At 44.8% G+C, this 24,483-nt stretch overlaps 1 protein-coding gene across 1 annotated transcript in view; it reads right to left on the reverse strand.

Annotated features, from left to right (window-relative positions):
* Ido2 (indoleamine 2,3-dioxygenase 2) overlaps nt 1-23,501 on the reverse strand; it is a 40,193-nt gene extending 16,692 nt beyond the window's left edge. The window contains exons 1-7 of the mRNA XM_075984637.1: nt 23,432-23,501; nt 22,771-22,880; nt 9,457-9,576; nt 6,766-6,884; nt 4,871-4,885; nt 3,551-3,650; nt 2,258-2,375 (exon numbers count right to left, since the gene is read on the reverse strand). Coding sequence (XP_075840752.1) covers nt 2,258-2,375; nt 3,551-3,650; nt 4,871-4,885; nt 6,766-6,884; nt 9,457-9,576; nt 22,771-22,880; nt 23,432-23,501 — 652 coding nt within the window. The remainder of the gene's footprint in view (nt 1-2,257; nt 2,376-3,550; nt 3,651-4,870; nt 4,886-6,765; nt 6,885-9,456; nt 9,577-22,770; nt 22,881-23,431) is intronic.
* Between the last annotated feature and the right edge of the window lie 982 nt (nt 23,502-24,483).

The raw sequence follows: 24,483 nt of genomic DNA on the forward strand, positions 1-24,483 counted from the left end.
TTCTGGAGAAAAATACACAGCTCGAATTTTCTAAGGAAGCGTTGACTCTCAGGGGCATGACCTACTAGCTAGCTGCAGAATCATGCTTGGAAGTGATTTAAAGACTTGAAACCCCGAAAATATTTTGGCTGTCCAACAGGCCTCCAAATTCCCACCCAGGTGGGTCGCATAGATAAGACAGCCCTCCAAAGACAGTCACACGGGTTCATAGTGCTTAAATGAAGCGGGTGATGACAGGTTGAGACGCCTACGGCTGACATGTTCAGAGCTCTGGTGGCCTTACGGGGAGTTTGACTATGAAAACAGTGGTCTGGTTTTATTGTTTCAGCTGTTTGTGAGCACTGTGGATAACAGCTGTGTTAAGCTGGGCAAAGGCCTGGGGACTTGGCTTGTAGTGAAGTGGGGCCTCTGATGTCCACAAAAGGCATTTTTACCATACCTGCATGCTTGGAGGGGTGGGGAGTAAACCCAGAATGCTTGCTGAAGTTGGGCTCTGAGAAGAGTTGGATTGTCTGGTAGACTCTATTTGGGGGGCTGAAAGAAGAGGGGATCCACCCAGCTACGTTGTCCATATCGCACACGAAAATTAGCAACTACAGATGATACGCTGCCCAGGGCATGGGCACACACCCCTGCCTGTGCCTCCCAGCCTTTGTTCTTATTAATAGCATCTCTCTTTTATGATTACTGTTGTGGCACGGCCAGCCAGTCCCATCCCAGTGACACTGAGTGCCAAGGTATCTGCAGAGGGCAAGGGAGTGGTGGCCTGTTTCTGTCCCAGAGTGGGCTCAGCACAGAAGACTCCTCTGAAGGCCCATTCAGTCCTTAGCTGTGTGTCAACCTCCTTGTGTGACTTGCCGTTGTCACTCAGCTTGGTGGCACCAGGATTCTTGTGTTCCCCATGGTGTCTCAGCACTCAAGATGGGAACTCGTAGGCCATTTCTGGGTTCGATGTTCTCATTACTGCTGTTTTGGTTGGAAGAATGTCAGAGGCAGGGGTACATCCTCCATCCTGAGATGAGAGGAGTGTCTGGCCACACTGTGAGGGGCTCATGGGGTGTTGAGGAGGATGTTGTCATCTTTGGAGAAGTGTGGACACAGGATCGCTTCCTTCCCCCACGAATGTAGAGACCTTGAAAATCCCATTGCATTAGGAAATTTGTCTTGGGATCAAACAGGGCCAAAGGTAAGGGGTCCATCTGGGAGCTCCCCAGGTCCTCAGACCTCCTGCAGAGGATCATGTAGGTCCTTCTTGGCCTGTTACATGCTCAAAAAACAGTTCTGAGAAGGCTGGGATTAGACACTACGGTGCATCTCTGGAGCACACAGTGTGACTCACTGGAGAGTCTCAGAACCTTCGCTAAGTTCAAAGTAGGACTGGGGGGCATCTTGGCAAAGCTGCAATATGTCACCAACTGGGGAGCATTTTGGGGACCAAATAATATGTCCATGAGAGCTTTAAGATTGAATCCAAGGGACTGGGAAGTGGACAGGAAGTGTGTGATCCTGTGGCCTCCAGAGGGACAGCGCAGAGCCTGGGATGACCCCATTTATTTATACTTTTTATTCCCACCCTGTGCCCTGTCGACTGGAATGTTCCTCTCATGAAGTCAAGACTCGGGGGAAAGGGTGTTTGACTCTGTTTCTCACACAAAGGGACCTCACACGCCTCCCTCGAATCTGCCTTAAACACCCAGCAAGCACAATTGATAGATTTCTGTGTTCAAGAAGATTAAAAGAGCCAGCCAGATGGTTTGCACCTCAAAACGGAGTCGTCCATCAGGGAAGGGTTGTCATTTACGCCTTCCTTTGGCAGCTCCTGCCAGCACTGGCCACAGGAGACTAAAGGAAGGCTCAGATGTCTCAGAACCCACAGAGAGGAAAAGCAAATGAATCTAGAGGACTTGTGGACACTGGACAGCCCTGTGCCCTGCGCCCTGTGCCCTGTGCCCTGTGCCCTGCGCCCTGCATCCTAACCAGAGAGACTGAAGCACAACCAACCAATATTCTCCTTGTAACCCCATCCAATCACCCAGGATTCCGCATAAGCTCAGCGTACCAAAGACGTATCTGAACCCTGAAGAAGGCAAACAACTCCACTCACAGGAAAATACACAGAACAATTTTGCAAAAATGTTTCTACCACCTGAAAAATCATTCTCTGGTTGACTAGCGCCATCTTGTGGAGAGCTGTACCATCATCACTTAGGGCCCCGCCCAGGTCCAGGCCGCTGGAGGCTCCACCCATGCTTCTTACCGTGCATTTGGGCCAAGGCTTTGGTCATGTCCTGGATGGAGAGTCTCAGCTGATGCAGGGCCTGGAGCAGGGTGTCCCGGTTGTGTTGCAGAAGGGCCTCCACTCCCTGAACCAGGGCCTGGGAATGAGATCCATTTTCTCAGTTCACGACTTTCCCTTAAAGTCCAAGGAGTAGGCAGATCCCAGGGCAAAGGCCCATACTTCTGGCACACCTCTGGAGCGTAAGTCTTGACATCAGGGCCCTCAATGCTAGTATTTCCTCACTCGCTTTGGATTTCCCATGTCATGGTCGTTCCTAATCCGGCCTCCCCAGCCGGGACATCCTCCCCGCAGATATTTGTGGCACCGGACAAGTTTCTGAAGACTTCCCAGTTTCACAGCTCCGTCGGCCCAGATGCCCTCCTTGTCTTAGACTGACCTCAGCTAAACTGATGGACTAGCATCACCTGCTGAATCTTCCAGGGGACCCGTGGGAGAGACAAATGGATGAGGACAGAAGTGGCCACAGGATTTCACTACCGTGTGGGCATGTGGCTGGAACCTGGGACTAAGTTCCTGCTTGACCATGGAGCTACACCCCTGGCCCCGACTTTCACTTTTGAGAGTGAAAGATTCTGCAGTAATTATGCCCTGACTGAACACTCTATTGAACAGCAGGCATCCAATAAAACCATAAACCACCCTAATCTAGAGATAAAGGTGAGATATGAAAGTTCCCGTCTAGCAGGGAAAGTTCCTTGCTAGAACCCAACGGCACCTGAAAGGGGCAAAAAATAAATTTTGCAGCCCCCAAGGCTGAATCACCTGGGTGACTGCAATGATGCCTGCGCTCTGGAAGAGGTTATTTCTTCTGCACATTTGCAGAGTTACTCTCCTGTAAGAAATTCACACACACACACACGCACGCACGCACACACGAGCCCTCACATCTTACCTCAGCTGCCATTTCTGTGGGGAAGTTTGCCTGACCCTTCAAGCATGCATTACTTTCACCTTCTCCTCACAGAACAACCTTTTTCTTTCTAACCTCTGTGACTCCAGCTGCTGCGGGACCGTGAACTGTGACAGCCAGCTCAGCAGGTATCCGCACACCCTGCTCGAGGTGCCTGTGTGTAGACAGAGGACTGGTTTGCTTCGTGCTACAGGGACACTGACACCACAGACTAGAACTCAGATCCCTTCCTTTGTGTTTGACCAAGTAGGAGAAGGCCTGTGTCTGTCCTTGTGGAGGAAACCACTGTGGGGCAGGACAGTGCTTGGCTGAAGGTGAGAGACTGTGGAGCCAGAGGATACCTTAATGCCAGGCGCGGCTGCCTTCTCCACCAAAACGGTCACCAGTACGAAGGCCTGCAGGCTCTCTCCCCCGGGAAAAGAGACGATGGTTTCCAGGTTACTGGAAGAAAGAGGCCACCAGGAAGGAAGGAGACCATGTCAGTTAGAGCCAAGCTCCCCTGACCTGAAGTCTCTGGGTGTTTACCATGGCCTTGATGATCCTTGACCTTTGCCCCAGTGGAAGAGTCTTGGGAACCAACCACGTTGGGCAGTTTTTAGGAAAAGGTTTCTGGTCCTTCAGGATTCTTGTCTTAAGGCTAAGGGGTCTTGGAGCTAAAGGCACTGAAACCAACTGTGGTTCAGGGAAGTAAGGCAGCTTATCTTATCCAGAGGCATATAAATGATTGTTCGTGGCCAGATTCAGAATAGTTTAAGAACTTAACCTGGTCCGCTCCCCCTTTTGGTGAGGCGGGGTCTTACCATATTACATATTGTCCTCCAACTCACAGTCCTCCTGCCCCTGCCTGGCAGATGTAAAGACTATGGCTGTGTGCCTCTGAGCCTGGCTCGAGTTCTAACCAAACAGGAGATGCTGCCACAGAACGGGGCTGGAAGACTCTCAGGAGGGGCCGCCTCTACTCAACCTGACATCTAACCATCGGATTCATATCTAACCCGATCTACAAAACCCAAAGAAGTCGCTCCGGGCAGCTGCTTCATCTCCAGCAAATATGAGCAAAGCCGAGACTCGAACCCCAAAACAGCAAAGCAGATGGGGGTCACGCATTGTCATTGGTTCAGCAGAGGTGTGTCAGCTTGAGGAACGATGTCTTCACCTCCCACTTGTACCCTTCACAGAGTTGAGGGGGATGCACACGCAGTGCAAGAGCGGCGTCCCTGCCAGCTTTGCTGCCCACGGAAGGTGGAGCCTCTGACTGCAAACCAGACCTGCCCTCAAGGGCTTCAGTCCACCGGATGGCAAGGGCTTTCAACGGGACTTTCCTATCACTGTTGTCTGCTTGCATCTGGCCTTTCGCAGACATGGTACACAGGTGAGAAAGCCCTGTGAGACCGTTAGGCTCCGCCACAGAGTCATAATTTGCTGTTTTCTTACACTGCACTTTTGATTGTAGACATATGGTTATGAAAAATTAATCCCTTTACCTCTACAAGGTAGCCTCCCTCAGAGCTAATGCTCGGACTACCGAGTTTTTAGCATATTTCTTTGCCTTTTCATGCATTCTTTCATGATGCTGTGCTTTCCACAGAGCTTGCCATGCCTCCCCTGTTGGTTCCTCAAAAGCCTTGAAAGGCGGCAGTGGTTCTAAAGGGACATCTTACCTGATTTCCCATGGTCTGGTCACATTCCGGTTATCGGCAATGACAAAGAGAACAAGAAAAGAACAACTCAGTTGGTGACCAGAAATAATTCTTGGAGTCCCCGGTACCCAGGCTCACACTCTCATCGGCAATACCCATGCATATGTACTCATCAGGCACACCTAGGACACCAAGGGCTGTGATTGGACAAAGAGCCACTGAGTGACAGCGCGAACAGGACCTCAGCTCTTGGTGCCAGTGCCCTGTGTCTGCGCAGGCGCGCACTCATTCTTGCCGCTCTTTAGCTGGCCCTCACCACAGCCCCACGTTAGTTACTCCGATCCTACCCACCTGTTAGATCAGCTTCTGCCCCCTCGCCTAGCTGCTCTCCTGGAATTCCAAAGATCCTGTTTGTGTTGGTCTTTGACATCCATCATGAGCTGCTTTGGCCCGATATTGAATTGCTTTGGGAGTGTTTCGCTTTTCTTTCTTTCATTTCTGCAAAGCCCTAAGCTCTGTGTAGACATCTTAGAAGATGTAAGGAATACGTTCACCTAAAAGGACGACTGGGGAGCCCCGGTCCTGCACCTGACTTGCTGGGACACTAACTTCTCAGCCCAGAGCAGACACATCCCCCTTTAAACTTTAATTTTCCTTTTCCCTTGAATCATAAACCCAGCTTAGACAACACAATGCAGTCACCACAATAATCCATGTCCATAATATTTATTATCTCACTCATTTCAATTGACTAATCCTAGGCTAGGTTTGATAGCTTTCAATGCATACCAGTTTTTTATTACTGTAGAATTGGTCAAAGATCAAGCAATGGCTACCTATAACCATCATGCCAAGGAAGATCTCTCTCTATCCAGCTCAACTTCTCCTTTGCGGTTTTAATTTACCACAAAAGTAAACGCTGCCTTGCGTTTACAAGCTGGAATAAATTTTACTATGAAAATGATGTTTCCACAGATTTGTTGCTTGTTTAAAAATTAGAAGACAAACTCTTCTAGGCCCAACTCAGCTGTGAAGTGGAGCAAACTAGGTAGAATCAATGGCATCCATCAGATTCCCACACACCTAGAATCATTCGTTCATAACCAGATTGATCACTCCTGGACACCCAATCCTGACCTGACTTGAATGGAGGACAGAGGAGGGATACACCGTGTGCTGAGAAAAGAAAGAAAGGAAGGAAGGGGGAGAAGGAGAGAGAGAGAGAGAGAGAGGGGAAGACAGAGAGGGAGAGAGGGAGAGAGAGAAAGGAAGGAAGGAAGGAAGAGGGGGGAGAGGGAGAGAGAGAGAGACAGAGAGGGAGAGAGAGAAAGGAAGGAAGGAAGGAAGGAAGGAAGGAAGGAAGGAAGGAAGGAAGGAAGGAAGGAAGGGGGAGAGGGAAAGAGAGAGAGAGAGACAGAGACAGAGAGGGAGAGAGAGAAAGGAAGGAAGGAAGGAAGGAAGGAAGGAAGGAAGGAAGGAAGGCAGGAAGGAAGGAAGGAAGAGGGGGGAGAGAGAGAGAGACAGAGACAGAGAGGGAGAGAGGAAGGAAGGAAGGAAGGAAGGAAGGAAGGAAGGAAGGAAGGAAGGAAGGAAGAAAACAACAACAACAAAAAGCCCAGCACATTGTGTTTACACAAGAGGCTGAAATTCAGAAATCCAGGTGTGAAGTGGAAGCAACAGGAAAAAGCATCTGAGGCCAATGTGTTTAGAGCCCGCAAAGAAGAAACATCTGCAGCTTAAATGTGTGTATCCACTCTTTCATGGAGCCATAGACCAAAGGATGAGTGTCAACACACAGCTCACTATAAAGTAGCCCTAAGTCCGTGAGCCGTTTTATCTGAGGACAGCTGAAGTTCCGTGTCCTCCCAATCCTGAATCTCAGTCTGTTGGTGTCTGAAGAACCTTTCTCTCCTTACCCTTCTGGGTTCCTTTTGGTCCAGTTTGTCAGCACCAGGTCAGAGTGGACCAGGATGGGAGGGAGCCCCAACTTCCTGGAGACTTCAACAAAAGGAATGGCAAGAGTTCTCGGCAGCACCTTCAGGACAGGAATGCAGACAATCTGTGTATTCTATTGGCAGAGGAAGTCACCACAATTGCCTGTGATAAGCGACCTGGGGACCAATGAGTTCCCTGAGTAGTCCACATCTGTACCCTACAGACTTCCTGGGAGAGACCCAGTGGGAATACTGTCTATGAGAACACATGGCAAGAGATGCAAAATTCAGAATTGGAGCTTATGTACACACAATGCACAGAACCTCTGAAGACTATATAAAGTAAAGCATCACCAAAACGTTTAGTTAGAGACCTAAGAACTAGCAATGTAAATTGATCTTTACATAGATGATAGATTATAATATATATGATAGATAGATAAATAGATATGTGATAGGTGATAGATAGATGATAGATAGATAGATAGATGATAGATAGATAGATGGATAGATAGATGATAGATAGATAGATAATAGATGGATAGATAGATGATAGATAGATAGATAGATAGATGATTGATAGATAGATAGATAATAGATGGATAGATAGATGATAGATAGATAGATAGATAGATAGATAGATAGATAGATAGATAGATAGATAGATGATAGATAGATGATAGATAGATAGATAGATAGATAGATAGATAGATAGATGATAGATAGATAGATAGATGATAGATAGATAGATAGATAGATAGATAGATAGATAGATAGATAGATATGCAGATACAGGCATTGATGCCTACGATACAGAAATGGAAATAGAAATGTAGATGTAGGGTGTGAGAGAGAAACTGATACAGAATAAGAGACAGAGAGACAGAGACAGACAGACAGGCATGGACAGAGAAACAGAGATGGGTGAATGTAGGCACATTCATGCCAAGTTGAACGTGCAGAAGTCAGTGGACAACTTCAAGTGCCGACCCTCACCTCACCTTCCACCTTGTGTGAGACCCAGTGGTCTCTTGTTTACTATTGCCATGCCAGTTTTCACGTAGGATCTGGGGACCAAAGCGCCAGTGTCAGGCCTGCTTGGAAGTCATTTACCCACTCAGCGGCTCCCCAGCCTGGGACCAAGGACAATTTACAGCCCTGCGTCTGCCGTTCTTCCTTCCTCAGAGCTGGGAGAGAGGTGTGTTGTAGGAAGGGAACCATTGCAGAGTTTGCAGAGCGTGGAACTCCGTGGCAAGCTTCTGCAGGATGCGAGGGCTGGGGAGGATGGGAAGAGGTGAAGTGGTCCCTCAGTTGGGGGATCAGGGAAGACTTACAAGATAGGGTCATGAGGCTGGGGTGGCCTTGGGGGCTGGACGTTGCTTCCCTCACCCCTTCTCGAGCCCCCCTCCTGATTCAGGAGAACAGTTTAGGGAGCATATGGCAAAGGAACTCATTACGATGTCACTAGCCTAAGTTTTCAAGTCTTCAACACTGGACATTAGACACTAGAGCTCTGAAGATGAGAGGCAATATTCTGCCGTGTTGGAATCAAGAGGAGCTGTCCTTTTTCTCCCAGTCTCCGGAGTTTCCTTGTGGGACGAGAGACGTGATGAGCCTGGCAAAGCATTGCTCAGGCTTCTCACACAACGGGGCTGTCCTGGAATAACAGTAACACCTTGATTTCTGGGAAAGAGAAACTGAGGAAAAGGAAAGAGGAAATATCTGGCGCTCCTGTTGAACGGTGAAGTATTAACTCAGCACGCAGAAGCCCTGGATTCTATCCCAGCACTGTCAGCCAGAACAAACAATACAAAGGAGGGGCTCAATACTGGACAGGGTGGCGCGTGCCTGTAAGCCCAACACTTGGTGGTGAGGCAAGAGGATCATTAATTTGAGAACAACTTAGAAAGTCCTAGTCTATTTTGGACTACTTTGTAAGACCTTGACTCAAAAAAATGATTAAATAAAATTAATAGACTTTTAGGAAGGAAGGAAGGAAGGAAGGAAGGAAGGAAGGAAGGAAGGAAGGAAGGAAGGGGAAGGAAGGAGAGAGGGAGAGAGAGAGAAAGAGAGAGAGAGAGAGAGAGAAATGAAAGGTAGATAGAGAACTGGGGTTTGATGCCCTAACAGACAGACTGAAACTAGAAAGTCACACAGAGCTAGATAAAGGACTGATAAATGAACAGCAGGCTGGGCAGAAAGTGGTATTGAGGATATAAGGGAGTGACCACATCCCTATGTGTCACTGGGGGAAAGCCATCTGTTTCAGCGGAATCAGTTACTCTGGCCTTCCCACTGTCCTCCAGCTGCTCTGGGCAAAGGAATTGACCTTGAACTTGGGACAGCTCCCTGGATGACTAGACAACAGGGTGATTATGAAAATCATAATAACCGATGTATTTGAAAATAAAAAAATGATTCAAGGTGTTTTATGAGTTCCTGGGATCTAAGGAAGCTTGTCCCACATTTTTGGAATGGGGGTGTCAAGAGCCTTTTTAACTGGCCATTAGTCTAAAAGAAAATCAGCTCTATAGCAGGAAGGAGAAATTCCTAACCCTTGTCTTGCCTTCTTCTGATTTTCTGGAGACTATGCAGTGGAACCTCGGACTGGTGGCTTGATACTTGGTGCAGGGACCCCAGGATCACCTTAATAGGCCTCTTCTTACCCCTCACCTTTGGGGGCTGGGTCTCTCCTTCTTGCCAAACGAATCCCATGGTGATAGCGGCCAGTACAAGGTGTGCGAGGCGTTGCTCACGATGACTCTTTAGGAACCTGCAGTCCAGGAGGGGCATCTACTGAAGAGACGTTAAGATCAGCAGCTGAAGCACTAAAGGGTGAGAGACTAAGGCAGGGGTTCCGTGCCTTGAGGCTCCTGCAGCTAGCTATTGGAGCTGTTTGGCTTTCAACAAACATCTAAATAGCTTCGTTTTTAACCCAGCGATGCAATGTGGGAGATGCCACGTCCTAGGGTGCCAGGACCTCTCATCTGTCGCTTTGAGGGTCGCAGAGTAAGCATCGACGTTGAGCTAAGTACCCTCCCATACTGGCCTCATCATATCTGCTGCCCCCTCCCCCCCGCCACCGCGTGCAGCTTCTCAAACCCCTTAACCTTGTAACAGCTTTGAAAAGAGTAAGATCCAGTGGGCTAGGGATGTAAATTCCCTACTAAATCATGGCTCAGCTGGGTATAAGGCTTGCTCGGGGCCCTGGTAAATTACCCACAACCCAGCAAAATGAAGTGGCGGGGCTTTCCACCCAGCTCCATCCCCACCTCATCTCCTGGGAAACCCCAAACTTCTGGTGACACGGAAAGGTCACCCTAGAAAGCGGCGCCAGTACGCAGTCGAGCCACGCCAGCTTCCTTATCTAACCCGGGTGCCATCTGCTCATCCGCTCATCCCTTTGGTAGTCTGCACTTTGCTCCCTTTGCCCCACAGGCGCCTCAGAAGGCGGGCACCACTTGAAGCTGCTGGGGACCCTGGTTCCCTAGGGGTGGGATGGACCGAGAGGGGGTACAGAGCCCTTCCTCCTCCCGCCGCTAGGGGGCAGGGTCTGCCTGTGGTTGCGGCGGTGCAGCCAATGACGACAGTAGTTACCTGGTACTCGCTACAGGACGCTTAATTTAATAAAGAGTGTCTGAAATATGACGCTGAAGCCCCCATGCAGGATCCAAAGGACAAGACTGTGGCAGAGGCATTTGCTAACGTCACAGAATCAGGAAGGAATGAGGCCGTTCTGCGGACTGACCACTCCCTTGAATCATGAGTCACAGGTTTTATTTGAAAATTTCCAGCAGCCACAGTTTTTTAAAGCAACAAAGAAGTAACATTAATTTTAAAAATGTACTTTGTTGAGTCACTGTATAAAACACATATTTATCATGTAATCAAGTCTTTCAAACTCTTGAAAATCTGTTTTGTCTCCTCATTTTGTCCTTGGCCGCGTCTCAGCTGTTGGAGGAGGCATCTACAGGACAGCCTCGGTATAAAGGAACAATGTCCTTTGGAACGATGTTTTCTGAACATTGCAGGGTTGCTGGCCTCGCCTTCTAAACATACAGATGATTCAAAAAGAAACTATAGGAACTGAAAGGGAAACGCTATGCCTTTGCCGTCACAAACAGCCACTGATGGCTAGGGACTACACACCCTTTATCTTCCGAAGCTGACCGTAGTGACCACACATTCCAGAATTTTCCACCGTTCATTTTCAAAGTCAGCTCTGCTCTCATTTCAGTTTTGTATAGAACACAAAGAAATGGGTTTCATTGCGACATTTTTCATGTGTGTGTGTTTGGGGGAAGAGAAACTAGAGGTTGCTTCACACACACACAAATACACTCACACAAACACACACACAGTGTTTATTTTAGTTACTTCTTTTCCTAGCATTTGTTTGTTGTTGGAAAGGCTGCTTCTTTAGCTCCACTTTGGTTTGCTTGTGCAAACTTGATGTTTAAGAAAGGCTGCCATTTACTTGCCTTATTGATAGCTCTTACTGTCCAATTGTAATCTCCATAAGAAGCAACGGTGTCTCTTTAAAATGCACATATATCATATATAATTATATATAATAGTAATAATAAAATATATTATATATTATAATTGTATATACTTTTTTTATTGAGCTATATACTTTTCTCCCATATCTTCCTTCCTCTCTCCTTCCCTTTAACCCTCTCCCAAGGTACCCATGCTCCCAATTTACTCAGGAGATCCTGTCTTTTTCTACTTCCCATGTAGATTAGATCCATGTATATCTCTTTTAGGATCCTCTTTGTTGTCTAGGTCCTCTGGGATTGTGAATTGTAGGCTGGTTTTTCTTTGCTTTATGTCTAAAAGCCACTTATGAGTGAGTACATATGATATTTGTCTTTCTGGGTCTGGATTACCTTGCTCAATATGATATTTTCTAGATCCATCCATTTGCCTGCAAATTTCAAAATGTCATTATTTTTTTTCTGCTGTGTAGTAATCCATTGTGTAAATACACCACATTTTCCTTATCCATTATTTGGTTGAGGGGCATTTAGGTTGTTTCCGGGTTCTGGCTACGGCAAACAATGTTGCAATGAACATAGCTGAACACATGTCCTTGTGGCACAATTGAGCATCCTTTGGATATATACTTGTGGGCCCATATTTCTATATGGCACAAAAGCCATTAGCCCGGTCCGAGCTGACCATGTAGCTCTGTAGACAAGCTGTCTCTGCCCCTAACAAAGGCCAGGATGCCTGCTCCTAGCTTCTTTTGTTAAGATGTGGATTACCTGAGAAGAGATGTTTGACTGAAGCTGATGACTTAAGAGCTCAGATATTTGGTGCTTCTTTCCTCTGTAATTTGGAAGGATGTCTTATAGAGATGCTAATTCAGGGCCTACCTGACTGCTAGATGCGGATGTGATTTGGGCCCGAGGCACTTGGCTGCCTAAGGAATGGCGTAATGTGTTTTCCTCCTTCCCCGCTCAATTTTGTGTGGGTATATAAAAGGTTTGGAGAATAAACGGAAAATCTGGCCATTTTCCATGATGACGGTGTAAGCTGTGTCGGTTCTTTTCCTCGCGACTCCGTTCCAGCCGGTTTGAGGAATTAGGGAATTTATGTTGGACCCTCACGGGCCACGACATAATTGGCGCCCGATAACGTGGGGCTAACCACTGAACCCCAAGATTAAAAACAACTGGAGCTGACTACTAAACCCCGAGACGAAGGCCGGAGGAAGAAGTAAGAAAAAGGAACATGGTGCTGAACGCCGAACTCCATGACCCCAGAAGAGAGACAACACGAGAGAGACGGTGACTGCTGTCTACTGAACCCCAAGAGAAACCGGAGAATGGACAGAGGAAAACGTGAGGCTTATCGGCGCTCCCCAAAAAGCAAGAAAGAGGTGACCAGACATGAGGAACCCATGAGAAAAAATCGGTGGATGCGTGAGTAGGGAGCACTCAGAACTAGAGATGTAAAATAGAAAAAGAAATGTAGAAAAGCGGGTCAAAATTTAAATCGGGAGTAAAAATTTGTAAATAAGTTAGATGTGGGATAAGGAAAAATTATTCAGTTATATATTTTGGTAGCTATGTTAAAGTGGAGCAGAACAATGACAGAGTTATTGAGAGTCTGCAAGCATGATAGACCCAGAATTGTAACTTTTATTGCTTGCTAAATGGGTAGAAAAGGTGAAGGAAAAATGACTTTTGGCCTAAGAATCACCAAGTTGCAGAGATTGAGGTGCCACGTGCTCACAGTAGCCAGTTAATCTAACCCACCTGTAAGTAAAAGGCAAGGAGGAGCAAAAGTAAGTTTAGAGAGCAAATTTAACCTCACACAGTCTATAGAACAGAGGAGAGGATTCAGAATTTCTCCTAATTTTATGATTTACAAGTTAAAAAAAATAGTTAAATCCGCCCACCAGAGCTCAGAAAGGCAGTCTAACAAAGTGAGCCTGTGTCCTACCCCCTGCCATGCAGCACAGCTTCAACTGAAAGAAAAAAGCCAGGTTTAAATTAAGGTAGCCTCTGAGATAAGCAGGTTAAAATGCTTTTTCATTTCACAATTTTGCCTTTTTGTCAAAAGTCTGCTGTTTGTAGGCAAATAAATTTGTATCCAAGGTGGATTGCTTTCAGTACTGTGCCTCTGTAGTAAAGTTTAAAGTCAGAGATTGTGATACATTCAGAAATTCCTTGATTGTACAGGATTTTAAGATTGTTCAGGCTAGCCTGAGTTTTTGTCTTTTCTCACAAGGTTGAGGATTGTTTTTTCAAAGTCTGAAGAATTTGGTTACAAGTTTAATGGTCATTTGCATTGGATCTGTAGATTGCTTTTAGTAACATTGTCAATTTTTCTATGTTGGTGCTATCTTTACAAGAGAATAGGAGATCTTTACATTTTCTAATGGCTTAAATCTCTTCCTTCAGAGATTTAAAGTTCTTGTTGTACAGGTTTTCAATTTGTATAGTCAGAGTTACACAAAGATATTAATGGTATTTGTGGCTATCTCATATGTGTAGAGGAGATACATTTGAGTTGTTTCCAGATTCTGTGTATGATAAAGTAATTCTGCTGTGAACATGGTTAAGCACGTGTCCTTGTTGTATGGTTGGTTGAGCATCTTTTGTCTATAGGCCCAGAGGAAGTATAGCTGAGTTTTATAGTAGTTTGATGCCTAATTTTCTGAGAATTCAACAGCAATGGATGAGTTTCTCTTAAACATAAGTTGTGAGTAGTAAATTTTTGATCTTGGTCATGTTACAGGGATAAGATGGAGTCTCAGTTGTTTAGATTTACAATTTTCCAATGGTTATTGATGTTATATTTGAGCAGTTTTTGAATGTCTTTCAGTCATTTTAAGTTCATCTGTTGAGTTTTCAGTTTAGGTCTGTTGCATATTTTTAGTGGATTAATTGTTCTTTTGGTGACTAATTTCCAGAGTTCTTTGAAGTGGATTAGTGATTGGTGAGGATATTTTCATGTTGTATAGGCAATTACATCTTGTTGATTATATCCATTGCTATACGAAAACTTCTCAGTTCAAGAGATCTTACTGTATATCAATGTGTATGCCATTGAGGTTGTGTTAGAGTTGTGCCAGTGCATTTAAGTGTTAATTCTAAAATTTTTTTCTTATGAGGTTAAGTATTGTTGGTTTTATATGGAGGTCTTAAAAATAAAAGAGAGGAGAAGATAGATTTGGTTCATCTGATGCATTTTGGGTACAGACCATAGGTCCTCAGAGACCAGAACTCACTTTATTTATAAATGGAAAAAGATTTTCTGGCCTCCTGGACACTGGTGCGGATACTTCCGTCATAACCGCCAGTCAGTGGCCTTCTAAGTGGCCAAAAACGGAGACTATTACACAGTTACAGGGAATTGGTCAGACTAGAAATCCTGAGCAAAGTAGCAATGAACTGCATTGGAAAGATGAGGAAGGACATGAAGGAACCTTTAGGCCGTATATTATTCCCCATTTACCTGTGAACTTATGGGGCAGAGATATCATGTCCAGAATGGGAGTATATTTATATTCTCCCAGCACGGCTGTTACTAATCAGATGTTTCAACAAGGATTGTTACGTAATCAAGGTCTAGGAAGAGAGAATAAGGGAAAGATTGATCCTGTCATATCAGACAGTAGACCTTCTAGAGCAGGATTAGGATATTTTTAGGAGAGGTCACTGAAAGGCCTGCACTCCATGCAGACCCTATAATATGGAGAAGTGATGACCCTGTATGGGTGAGTCAGTGGCCTCTAACACAAGAAAAATTGCAAGCTGCCCAGCGGTTAGTGCAGGAACAGCTGGATAGTGGACATATTTCACCATCTAATTCTCCATGGAACTCTCCAATTTTTGTTATTAAAAAGAAATCGGAAAAGTGGAGATTAATTCAGGATTTAAGAGAGGTTAATGCAACCATGCAGCCAATGGGAGCATTGCAACCAGGATTGCCGTCCCCGGCAGCCATTCCAAAAGGCACACATAAGATTATCTTAGACTTGAAATATTGTTTTTATACAATTCCTTTAGCGCCACAAGATTGTCAAAGATTTGCTTTTAGCATTCCTTCAGTTAATTTCAAAGAGCCAATGAGGAGGTATCAATGGAATGTCTTACCCCAGGGTATGTTAAATAGTGCTACATTATGCCAAAAATTCGTAGCCCAAGCTATACAGAAAGTTAGAAATCAATTTCCGCAGGTGTACGCAATTCATTACACAGACGACATCTTGTTGGCTCATAGAAATAAAGATACTTTACTAGAGACATATGGATTATTACAGCAGTGTCTAAGCAAAGCAGGTTTGGTTATCGCTCCTGAGAAAGTACAGAGGCACTCGCCTTTTCAATATCTAGGTCATATGTTATACCCCAAAGAAATTAAGCCTCAAAAGATAGAAATCAGAAAGGATGACTTAAAGACTCTTAATGACTTTCAAAGGCTATTAGGAAATATACAATGGCTAAGACCTTATTTGAGGTTTCCTACAGGAGACCTTGAGCCTTTAAGTGAGATACTTAAAGGAGACAGTGATCCAAATTCTAGCAGGCAGCTTTCAGAAGCTGCCAGACAGACTCTCTCACAGATAGAGAAGGCTATACAGGAACAGCAAGTGTGCTATATTGATTACAGCAAGACATGGCAAGCGTGTATTTTACCTACAAGGCTGACTCCTACAGCAGTCTTATGACAGAACGGACCACTTTTATGGCTGCATCTGCCTGTATCACCAGCAAAAGTATTAAATCCTTATTTTGAAGCAGTAGCATGCTTAGCACAGAAGAGCAAAATGGAATCTAGAAAATACTTTGGCAAAGAACCAGCTGTAATCAATGTTCCTTACACTAAGCAGCAAATTGAATGGTTATTTCAAAATAGTGACTCATGGGCCATTGCGTTTGCTCAATTTCAAGGTCAGATTAATAATCTTTTCCCAGCTGACCAGTTATTGCAGTTTGCGCAACAGCATTCATTCATTTTTCCTAAAATAGTAGCAAAGAATCCCTTAAAGGATGCTTTGTTGATTTTTACTGATGGCTCATCTAATGGAAAAGCTGCTTATGTTGTCAATGGCAATGGACACATGGTACAGACAGAACCAGCTTCAGCTCAAATAGTTGAACTGCGGGCTGTAGCTCTGGTATTTAAGAATTTTGATAATAAGGCCTTTAATTTATATACTGATAGCCGGTATATTTATGAAGCATTAAGAATCCTCGAAACAGTGTCATATATAGCAACTAGCAATGAACAAGTTAAAATATTGTTTCAGCAGATTCAGAATGCCATACAATGTAGAAAGTTACCATGTTTTGTGGGACATATCAGAGCACATTCAAGTCTTTCTGGTCCGTTAGCTGAAGGTAATGCTCTAGCTGACAAACTTACAAAAGTAATTACTGTATCTCAAGTTGAACTTGCACAGCAGTCACATGCTTTGCATCATCAAAACAGCTTAAGTTTAAGAAAACAGTTTAAGCTGACCAGAGAAGCTGCTCGACAAATTGTTAAACAATGTGAAAGATGCCCACAATATCTACCTGTGCCTCATTTGGGAGTAAATCCTCGAGGGCTCCTTCCAAATCATATATGGCAAATGGATGTAACTCACATTACTGAGTTTGGAAAATTGAGATATGTGCATGTGACAATTGATACTTACTCAGGATTCATAATGGCCACAGCACAAACTGGAGAAGCTTCCAAGCATGTAATAACTCATTGCTTAAAATGCTTTTCATGCATGGGAACCCCAAAGGTAATAAAGACGGACAATGGATCCGGATATGTTAACAAAGCTTTTCAAAGATTCTGTACTCAATGGAATATTGTTCATAAGACTGGTATTCCATATAATCCTCAAGGACAAGGAATTGTGGAGCGGGCACACAGCTCCTTGAAAACACAACTCCAAAAAATAAAGACAGGGGAGTTGTATCCTCAGACGCCACACAATGCCTTAAATCATGCATTGTTTACGCTAAACTTTCTAAATACAGATGTCCATGAGCTATCAGCTGCGGACAGATTGTGGCATAATGGTACAAAAACCACATTTGCTAAAGCCAAATGGAAAGATCCTTGCAATGGGACTTGGAAGGGACCCGACCCCATTTTAATTTGGGGTCGAGGGCATGTCTGTGTTTTCTCACAGGACGAAAACCAAGCGAGATGGCTTCCAGAACGTCTAATTCGATGCATTCAGCAGAAGGACAACGGACCTAAGGACAGCGTAGCTGACAACTGCACAGCAGAAGGAACAGAGGGAAATCGGCTCCAGGAGGAATCCAGTAACCCAGCCCACAGAGAGGAGCCTGATCCGGACCTGCAACTCACAGCACTACAAAGAGACTTCGCACAAAGAGATCCTGCTGAGACGAGCTGACTGCTGTGTCTGCTGCTGGCGGTGGTGTGAAACCTGTTGCTTCAGAACTAAGATTCAAACTGAACATTTGAGTGTTCTCGGTTTATGGGACAAAACTCATTTTAAATAAAGTATTAAACCTAAGAACTAAGACCTAAGCTTTCCCCTCAGGGAAAGAAAGATGCAAAATAAAGTATGTCAAAAACCCCCCTTCACTTAACAAGGGGACAGAATGAGGTTTTAACAGCTACACAAAGACTGAAAATGAGATTTAATAACAGCAAATGGTATTATGCTCTTAACGGTAATGACCTGATATTTACAGCTGCATATAAGGTGATGGGAAAAATCTGGTAATGACCAATGGTGCTAAATACATCGGTAATGACCGAAAGGAATATGAATTTATGGTAAAGAAAATTATGAAACTATGAATAATTGGAGAGCTGGTACTGACCGGCTAAACATGAAGTTACGAATAATTCGGAGAGCTGGTACTGACCGGCTGAATATAAAATTATCAATAATTGAGAAAGCTGGTATTGACCGGCCAAACACGAAATTATGAAAATTGGGAGAGCTGGTTTTGACCGGCTAAACATGAAAATACGGTATTAGAAATTTAAAGATCGGTATTGACCGATGATGTGTCTAAAGATCGGTATTGACCGATGATGTGGAAAAATCATGATTGTAAGTTGCTGCGATTAACAGTTGGCTGAAAGAGAGGTTGTGACGATGAATGTTGAGAGTTGATACGCATGCTGAGAAAGTAAACTCTGAGTGATGTTCTGTACCAGCAGAAGAAACATTTTCAACTCAGGTGATTCTACTCTCCTTTAAGATAGGAGAATATAGTATTTGGGAGCATAATTATACATAAAGCATTATGATGCATCCTGACAAGAAATGGCTGATACACAGGGCCTAAAAAGTATATTTCTCTCCACTAAACTCTTCTCTTTACAGAGGTCGGCAGTCAATGACGGGTTTAAAGCTTCTTCTCCCCAGATGCCTAAGACAGGGGCTTGCATAAAAGATGCCTGTTCCAACGACGGGAAAATTTGGGTAAATGAAGAGGACTTTGCCCAAGTCAGGCGCGACGTGTCTGTCCTGTTGCAGAAGCACAGGAGCTATTAAAATTAATAAGAGAGAGTGGATTGTGGGCCCATATTTCTATATGGCACAAAAGCCATTAGCCCGGTCCGAGCTGACCACGTAGCTCTGTAGACAAGCTGTCTCTGCCCCTAACAAAGGCCAGGATGCCTGCTCCTAGCTTCTTTTGTTAAGATGTGGATTACCTGAGAAGAGATGTTTGACTGAAGCTGATGACTTAAGAGCTCAGATATTTGGTGCTTCTTTCCTCTGTAATTTGGAAGGATGTCTTATAGAGATGCTAATTCAGGGCCTACCTGACTGCTAGATGCGGATGTGATTTGGGCCCGAGGCACTTGGCTGCCTAAGGAATGGCGTAATGTGTTTTCCTCCTTCCCCGCTCAATTTTGTGTGGGTATATAAAAGGTTTGGAGAATAAATGGAAAATCTGGCCATTTTCCATGATGACGGTGTAAGCTGTGTCGGTTCTTTTCCTCGCGACTCCGTTCCAGCCGGTTTGAGGAATTAGGGAATTTATGTTGGACCCTCACGGGCCACGACATATACTAAAAAGTGTTTTTGCTGGGTCTTGAGGGAGGTTGTTCCTAATTTTCTGAGAAATCGCCATACTGATTTCCAAAGCAGCTGTACCAGTCTGCACTCCCACCAGCAATGCAGGAGTGTTCTCTTTCCCCCACAACTTCTCCAGCATAAGTTGTCATCAGTTTTGTTTTGTTTGTTTGTTTGCTTGCTTGCTTGTTTTTATATTGGCCATTCTTACAGGTGTAAGATGGAATCTCAGAGTTGTTTTGATTTGCATTTCTCTGATGGCTAAGGATGTTGAGCATTTCCTTAAGTGTCTTTCAGCCATTTTAGATTCCTCTATTGAGAGTTCTCTATTTAGGTTGGTACCCCATTTTTTATTGAATTATTTGTTCTTTTGATGACCAATTTCTTGAGTTCTTTGTATATTTTGGAGAACAGCCCTCTGTCCAATGTGGGGTTGGTGAAGATCTGTTCCAATTCTGCAGGCTGCCGTTTTATCTTGTTCACCGTGTCCTTTGCTTTACAGAAGATTCTCAGGTTCAGGAGGTCCCATTTATTAATTGTTTTTCTCAGTGCCTGTGCTGCTGGGGTTATATTTAGGAAGTGGTCTCCTATGCCAATGCATTCAAGTGTACTTCCCACTTTCTTGTCTATGAGGTTCCATGTGGTTGGTTTTATGTTGAGGTCTTTGATCCATTTGGACTTGAGTTTTGTGCATAGTGATAGATATGGATTTATTTGCATGTTGATACCCAGTTATGCCAGCACCATTTGTTGAATATGCTTCCGTTTTTTCCATTTTATGTTTTTTTGCTTCTTTGTCAAAAATCAGGTGCTCGTAGGTGTGTGGGTCTTCGATTGGGTTCCACTGGTCCTCCTGTCTGTATTTATGCCAATACTAGGATGTAAAAAACACCTTTTTAAACTTACAAATCATTGAGAGTGGCTGTAAACTGCCAGGCACATACATATCTGTGCACACCAAGTGTGTAAACATACTTTATAATCAGAAAATGGTCTCTTTGGCGTCCGTACTGCACCTGGGATGGAACTGATATTAGAAATTTAGTGTGCTGGCCCAATGTCTGATGTCACGTGCTAATTATACTTTTTAACTGCCAATTATTCCCACTGAGTGGAAAATATATTACTGCTGTTTGTGGGTACACTGCCTGCTAAGGGCTTTATTGGATTGTGTATTTAACCAAATATCATAAGACGTTATTTAATTATTTATTTAACCTGGTGAATTTAATCTCAGTATTCTTTCCTCAGAACGCAGTAGATACTCAAGGGCTCTCCCACCCAGTCATGCAGCCCTGCCAACCTCAACAATGAAGTGCTGAGTATTCCCGAGACACGCCGGGTACTTGTGCACAGCACTTCTCGAGCCTATTGCAAAGCACCCTCTGCTACAACATCTAGCGGGATGAATGCGCATAAGACAGGGTATTTGTTTCTCTACAGAATGGAAAGAGTCTTTTTGAAGAAACACCCACAGTTCTGGCATCCGAGAGGCTGAGACAGGAAGACCTCAAATCTGAAGCCAGCCTCAGAAGGTAAACATGCATGTCTCTATTTCTATCATTTATATAACTATAAATGATAAGCTCACATCCACATGAGCAGATGTTCAATAATTTGCACAGATAGTCTACCATCCACTTTCTGTCGCTCGGTAAACCATACTGCAAAGATGCGTAAGAGTGGTAGAGAGACACACACACACGTGTGTCTGGCCTCTCACTAGCTGTGCATTTTCATTTACTTAACAGACATGTTTGTAAAGGGAGATTCGGGGGGCTTCACCTTTTATCCTTTCATCTTTTATTTTTTATTTGCTATCGCTATTTAAAATGCCTATGACAAACAGCCTTGTATATTCATTTTTAATTTGTTTCGAGTGAGTATTTTTGCAAGATGGAGTCATACAAATGGACCTGCGGCAGCAAAGTCCATGCGTATTTAACATCTCCACTGATGTTGGCACCTTGCTTGTTACACAGAGCTGTCCTGTGGCTAGTAACTAGCTAATCAAGACAAAAGAGGGTGAGCAAGGAAGCCTTGGTTTGTGGGTTTCGTCGCATTGGGAGACCTTCCCCGCCAATGCACAACGAACACTTTTGTGGGTTCTGGTTTTCAGCTATAGACAGAAGGGTGAAACATCCTGTGAAGAGTTTGGGGGGACAGTGTGTACATGCTTCAAGCCCACAGCTTGATTCGGGGTAGTGTGCTCACTGCAGGTTTTCTCGGGGCTCATAGGTCAGTGTTAGTTCTTTCCTGATAACAGCCTCCATCATATTTCCTTCCTTCGATGTTTTTGTTAGGATAGTGTGTCCACAGTGTGTGAGAACCACCTCTGTGAGCCCTTTCCCAGCAGGCTTTGCATGAGCTTTGTGCAAAAAGAAAAATAAAATAACTTGGAGCTATATTTTCTTGCATGGGTCGGTTTCAGTCCTCAGCTTCAATGGGTGAGGACTGGGTTTGGGTGAGGGGGGTGTTTATCTAGGGTGTTACTGGGGCCAGCTGCCCATCCTCATTTCTGATTGTCCCATGAGGCCATTCGATGAGTACTTTTCAATCAGCTCACAATTAGACGTTAAACACCAGCAAAGAAAGTCCTGAAAGGTGGAGGGCTGTCTCGTAGCTCTGAAATCCTACGGCTTGCTTCTTGTAGATGTGGACAAGAAAGGGAAGGTCCCATGCAGATGTGGGTGCTGTTACACGGCAGGAGCTGTGAAGGGGGAGGTCCCGTGCAGATGTGGGTGCTGTTACATGGCAGGAGCTGTGAAGGGGCGCTTACAAAATCCATCGATGCTCACCACAATAAGACGAAGGCTTCCTCCATTTCTCAAACAAGGGAGCGAGATTAGGAGGATCTCTCCAAGTTCAGTGCCTACTATGAAATTTCTAAATCAAGACATTCTCTCTTAGTATGCCTTCTAGAGGGGGGTGGCTCCAATTCTCCCAGGACTGAGAAGTCAGACTCTTCTGTATCTGCCCACTCTGCCACAGATGTACCTCATATATGTGCATGCAAATTTTAGTGTGATGTTTATGGATTTCATTATTCCTCCAGAGCTATGACTGACCCTAAATTTATAAGTCAGAAAGACTTGGATTCAGCCAGTATATCACACCCTATATCAATGTTATGCTACTCAATAAGATCAAGGTAACCCACTCAGATGTGGCAGATCACTTACCATGTGACTAGAGACAAGGCCATGCATGTCTTCCTATTTCCCCTTCATTTATTTTAAATGCTCATCTGTGATCTTTTTCATGCAAACATGATGAAGACTTGGTACGTTGCAGGTGTTGTTTTGTGTGAGCTAAGGAACACAGGTTTGAGGACAATCTCAGCAGCAATGATCGGTTCCTTTTGCAGGGTCAATGGTCCTAACTCCCACAAATCCGGGAAGGGAAGGGCTGTGAAGACGGAAGGAGGGTGACAGGATGAAGAGAAGAACAAAACAATGTACCTTGTACACGTGGGCCCGGAGCTGGTGGCTCTCGATCAAATGAGGAAGTTCACTGGCGATTTCCATCCAAGGCCTGTACTGCTCTGGAAGTTCTTTCTGCGTTTCAAAGAGAAACAGGTCAGTGTTTTAGATCTCTCTGGACAGCAGCTTCAGAATACTCTTTGGGAGAATTCGAGTCAACCCATGTGTGCAAACAGAACACACAACAAGCCTGGCCTGAGGCTAGACTAGCCGCACAGATGTGCAGATGACAAGAATCTGTGCTCACACCATTTAGAAAGGGAGGGGGAAGTGCAGGCAACCAGGTCCTGATGCAAACCACAGGCTCTTGTGGGTATAAGGGCTTGGGACTCTGCAGAGAACAGAAGTGGTTAATGCTTCATTTGCTGAGGGAGTGAAAAGGGACTTTTTCACAGATTCATTATCATATCATGCAGCCTGGTTTTGAAGTCCGAAAATGACTTTTTCTTTTCTCCATTTTTGCTTTTTTGTATTTTTAGTCTTTTGAGACAGAGTTTTGCTACGTAGCCCAGGTTGACCTTGAACTCAAAATACTCTGCACCGGCCTCGCGAGTACTGGGTTGTGGGTATAAGCCCTCAAGTCTATAGTTTTATTTTTATTTTGAGGAAGTCTCTGTGAATTGCCCAGGCTGCCACTGACCTCGCAAACCCCCTGCTTCAGCCACCAGCATAGCTGAATTACAGGCTTGAGCCACCCGGTCTTGGGGCATCTATTTCTGTGAGTCAGATTGCACTGAGACCCATCCGCTCCCGTTTGTCTGTGGCAGCTTTTGCATGCAAGCTGTAGCGCCGGGAAACTGCAGCAAAAAGCTGCATGCTATGTCAAGGAAGTTAACTTGGCCTGTCAGAAAATGTTTGCCAAACCTGGATGGAGCCCAATGGCTTTTCAGTGAGCCGGTTGTCTGAATTCATGTATGGCCACTGAGCTATGGAGAAATGAGTTGAAGACCATGTGAACAGAGTGACTGGGAGACGCGTGAGAACACAAAGAGGAAATGCAAGCAGAAGGCAGGGCAGACAGAAAGCTAGTTCTCAAAGGGTGGAGCTTACACGTCTGTAGACATTAAAGCTGTGAGCCTAGCAGTGTAAGGTTCAGAGGGAAAGTCGCTAAAAGGGAAACCAGAGCATGCGGCAGACACTTCAGAAGCTTACGCAAACTGAAAGAAGAAGGAAGTCTAGATTAGCACCCCGGGGAGTGTTTACAGGGCAGTTATAGTAATTGACTCTATTGGCACAGATAAAGAGAAAGTTCTGAAAGTTTGTTGCGCCATAGAGAAAGATCACATGGAAGTCAGAATGTAAGAGAACTTGAGGAAAGGTAAAAACCAGAAGATCAAAGGCATCGATATAGAGTTAAAAATAAGGCTACCCAATGGGGCAGTGGTGGCACACGCCTTTAATCCCAGCACTTGGGAGGCAGAGGCAGGCAGATCTCTGTGAGCTTGGGGTTAGCCTGGTCTACAAGAGCTAGTTCCAGGACAGGCTCCAAAGCTACAGAGAAACCCTGTCTCAAAAATAAATAAATAAATAAGGCTACCCTTTAGCCACAAAGCATCAGAAGGAAGTGCGTGCTGGTTTCTCTAGTCGTTGTAGCTGCTGCTGTAGAACTTGAGGTCAGGGTCTCTGAAGCTGGGTTCACATGCTCTTGTGTTAGGGAAGTGTGGGAGTATGCAGCTGAACTTCTTAGGAACC

This window comes from Microtus pennsylvanicus, chromosome 9 (assembly GCF_037038515.1).
Source record: "Microtus pennsylvanicus isolate mMicPen1 chromosome 9, mMicPen1.hap1, whole genome shotgun sequence".
Taxonomy (NCBI): Eukaryota; Metazoa; Chordata; class Mammalia; order Rodentia; family Cricetidae; genus Microtus; species Microtus pennsylvanicus.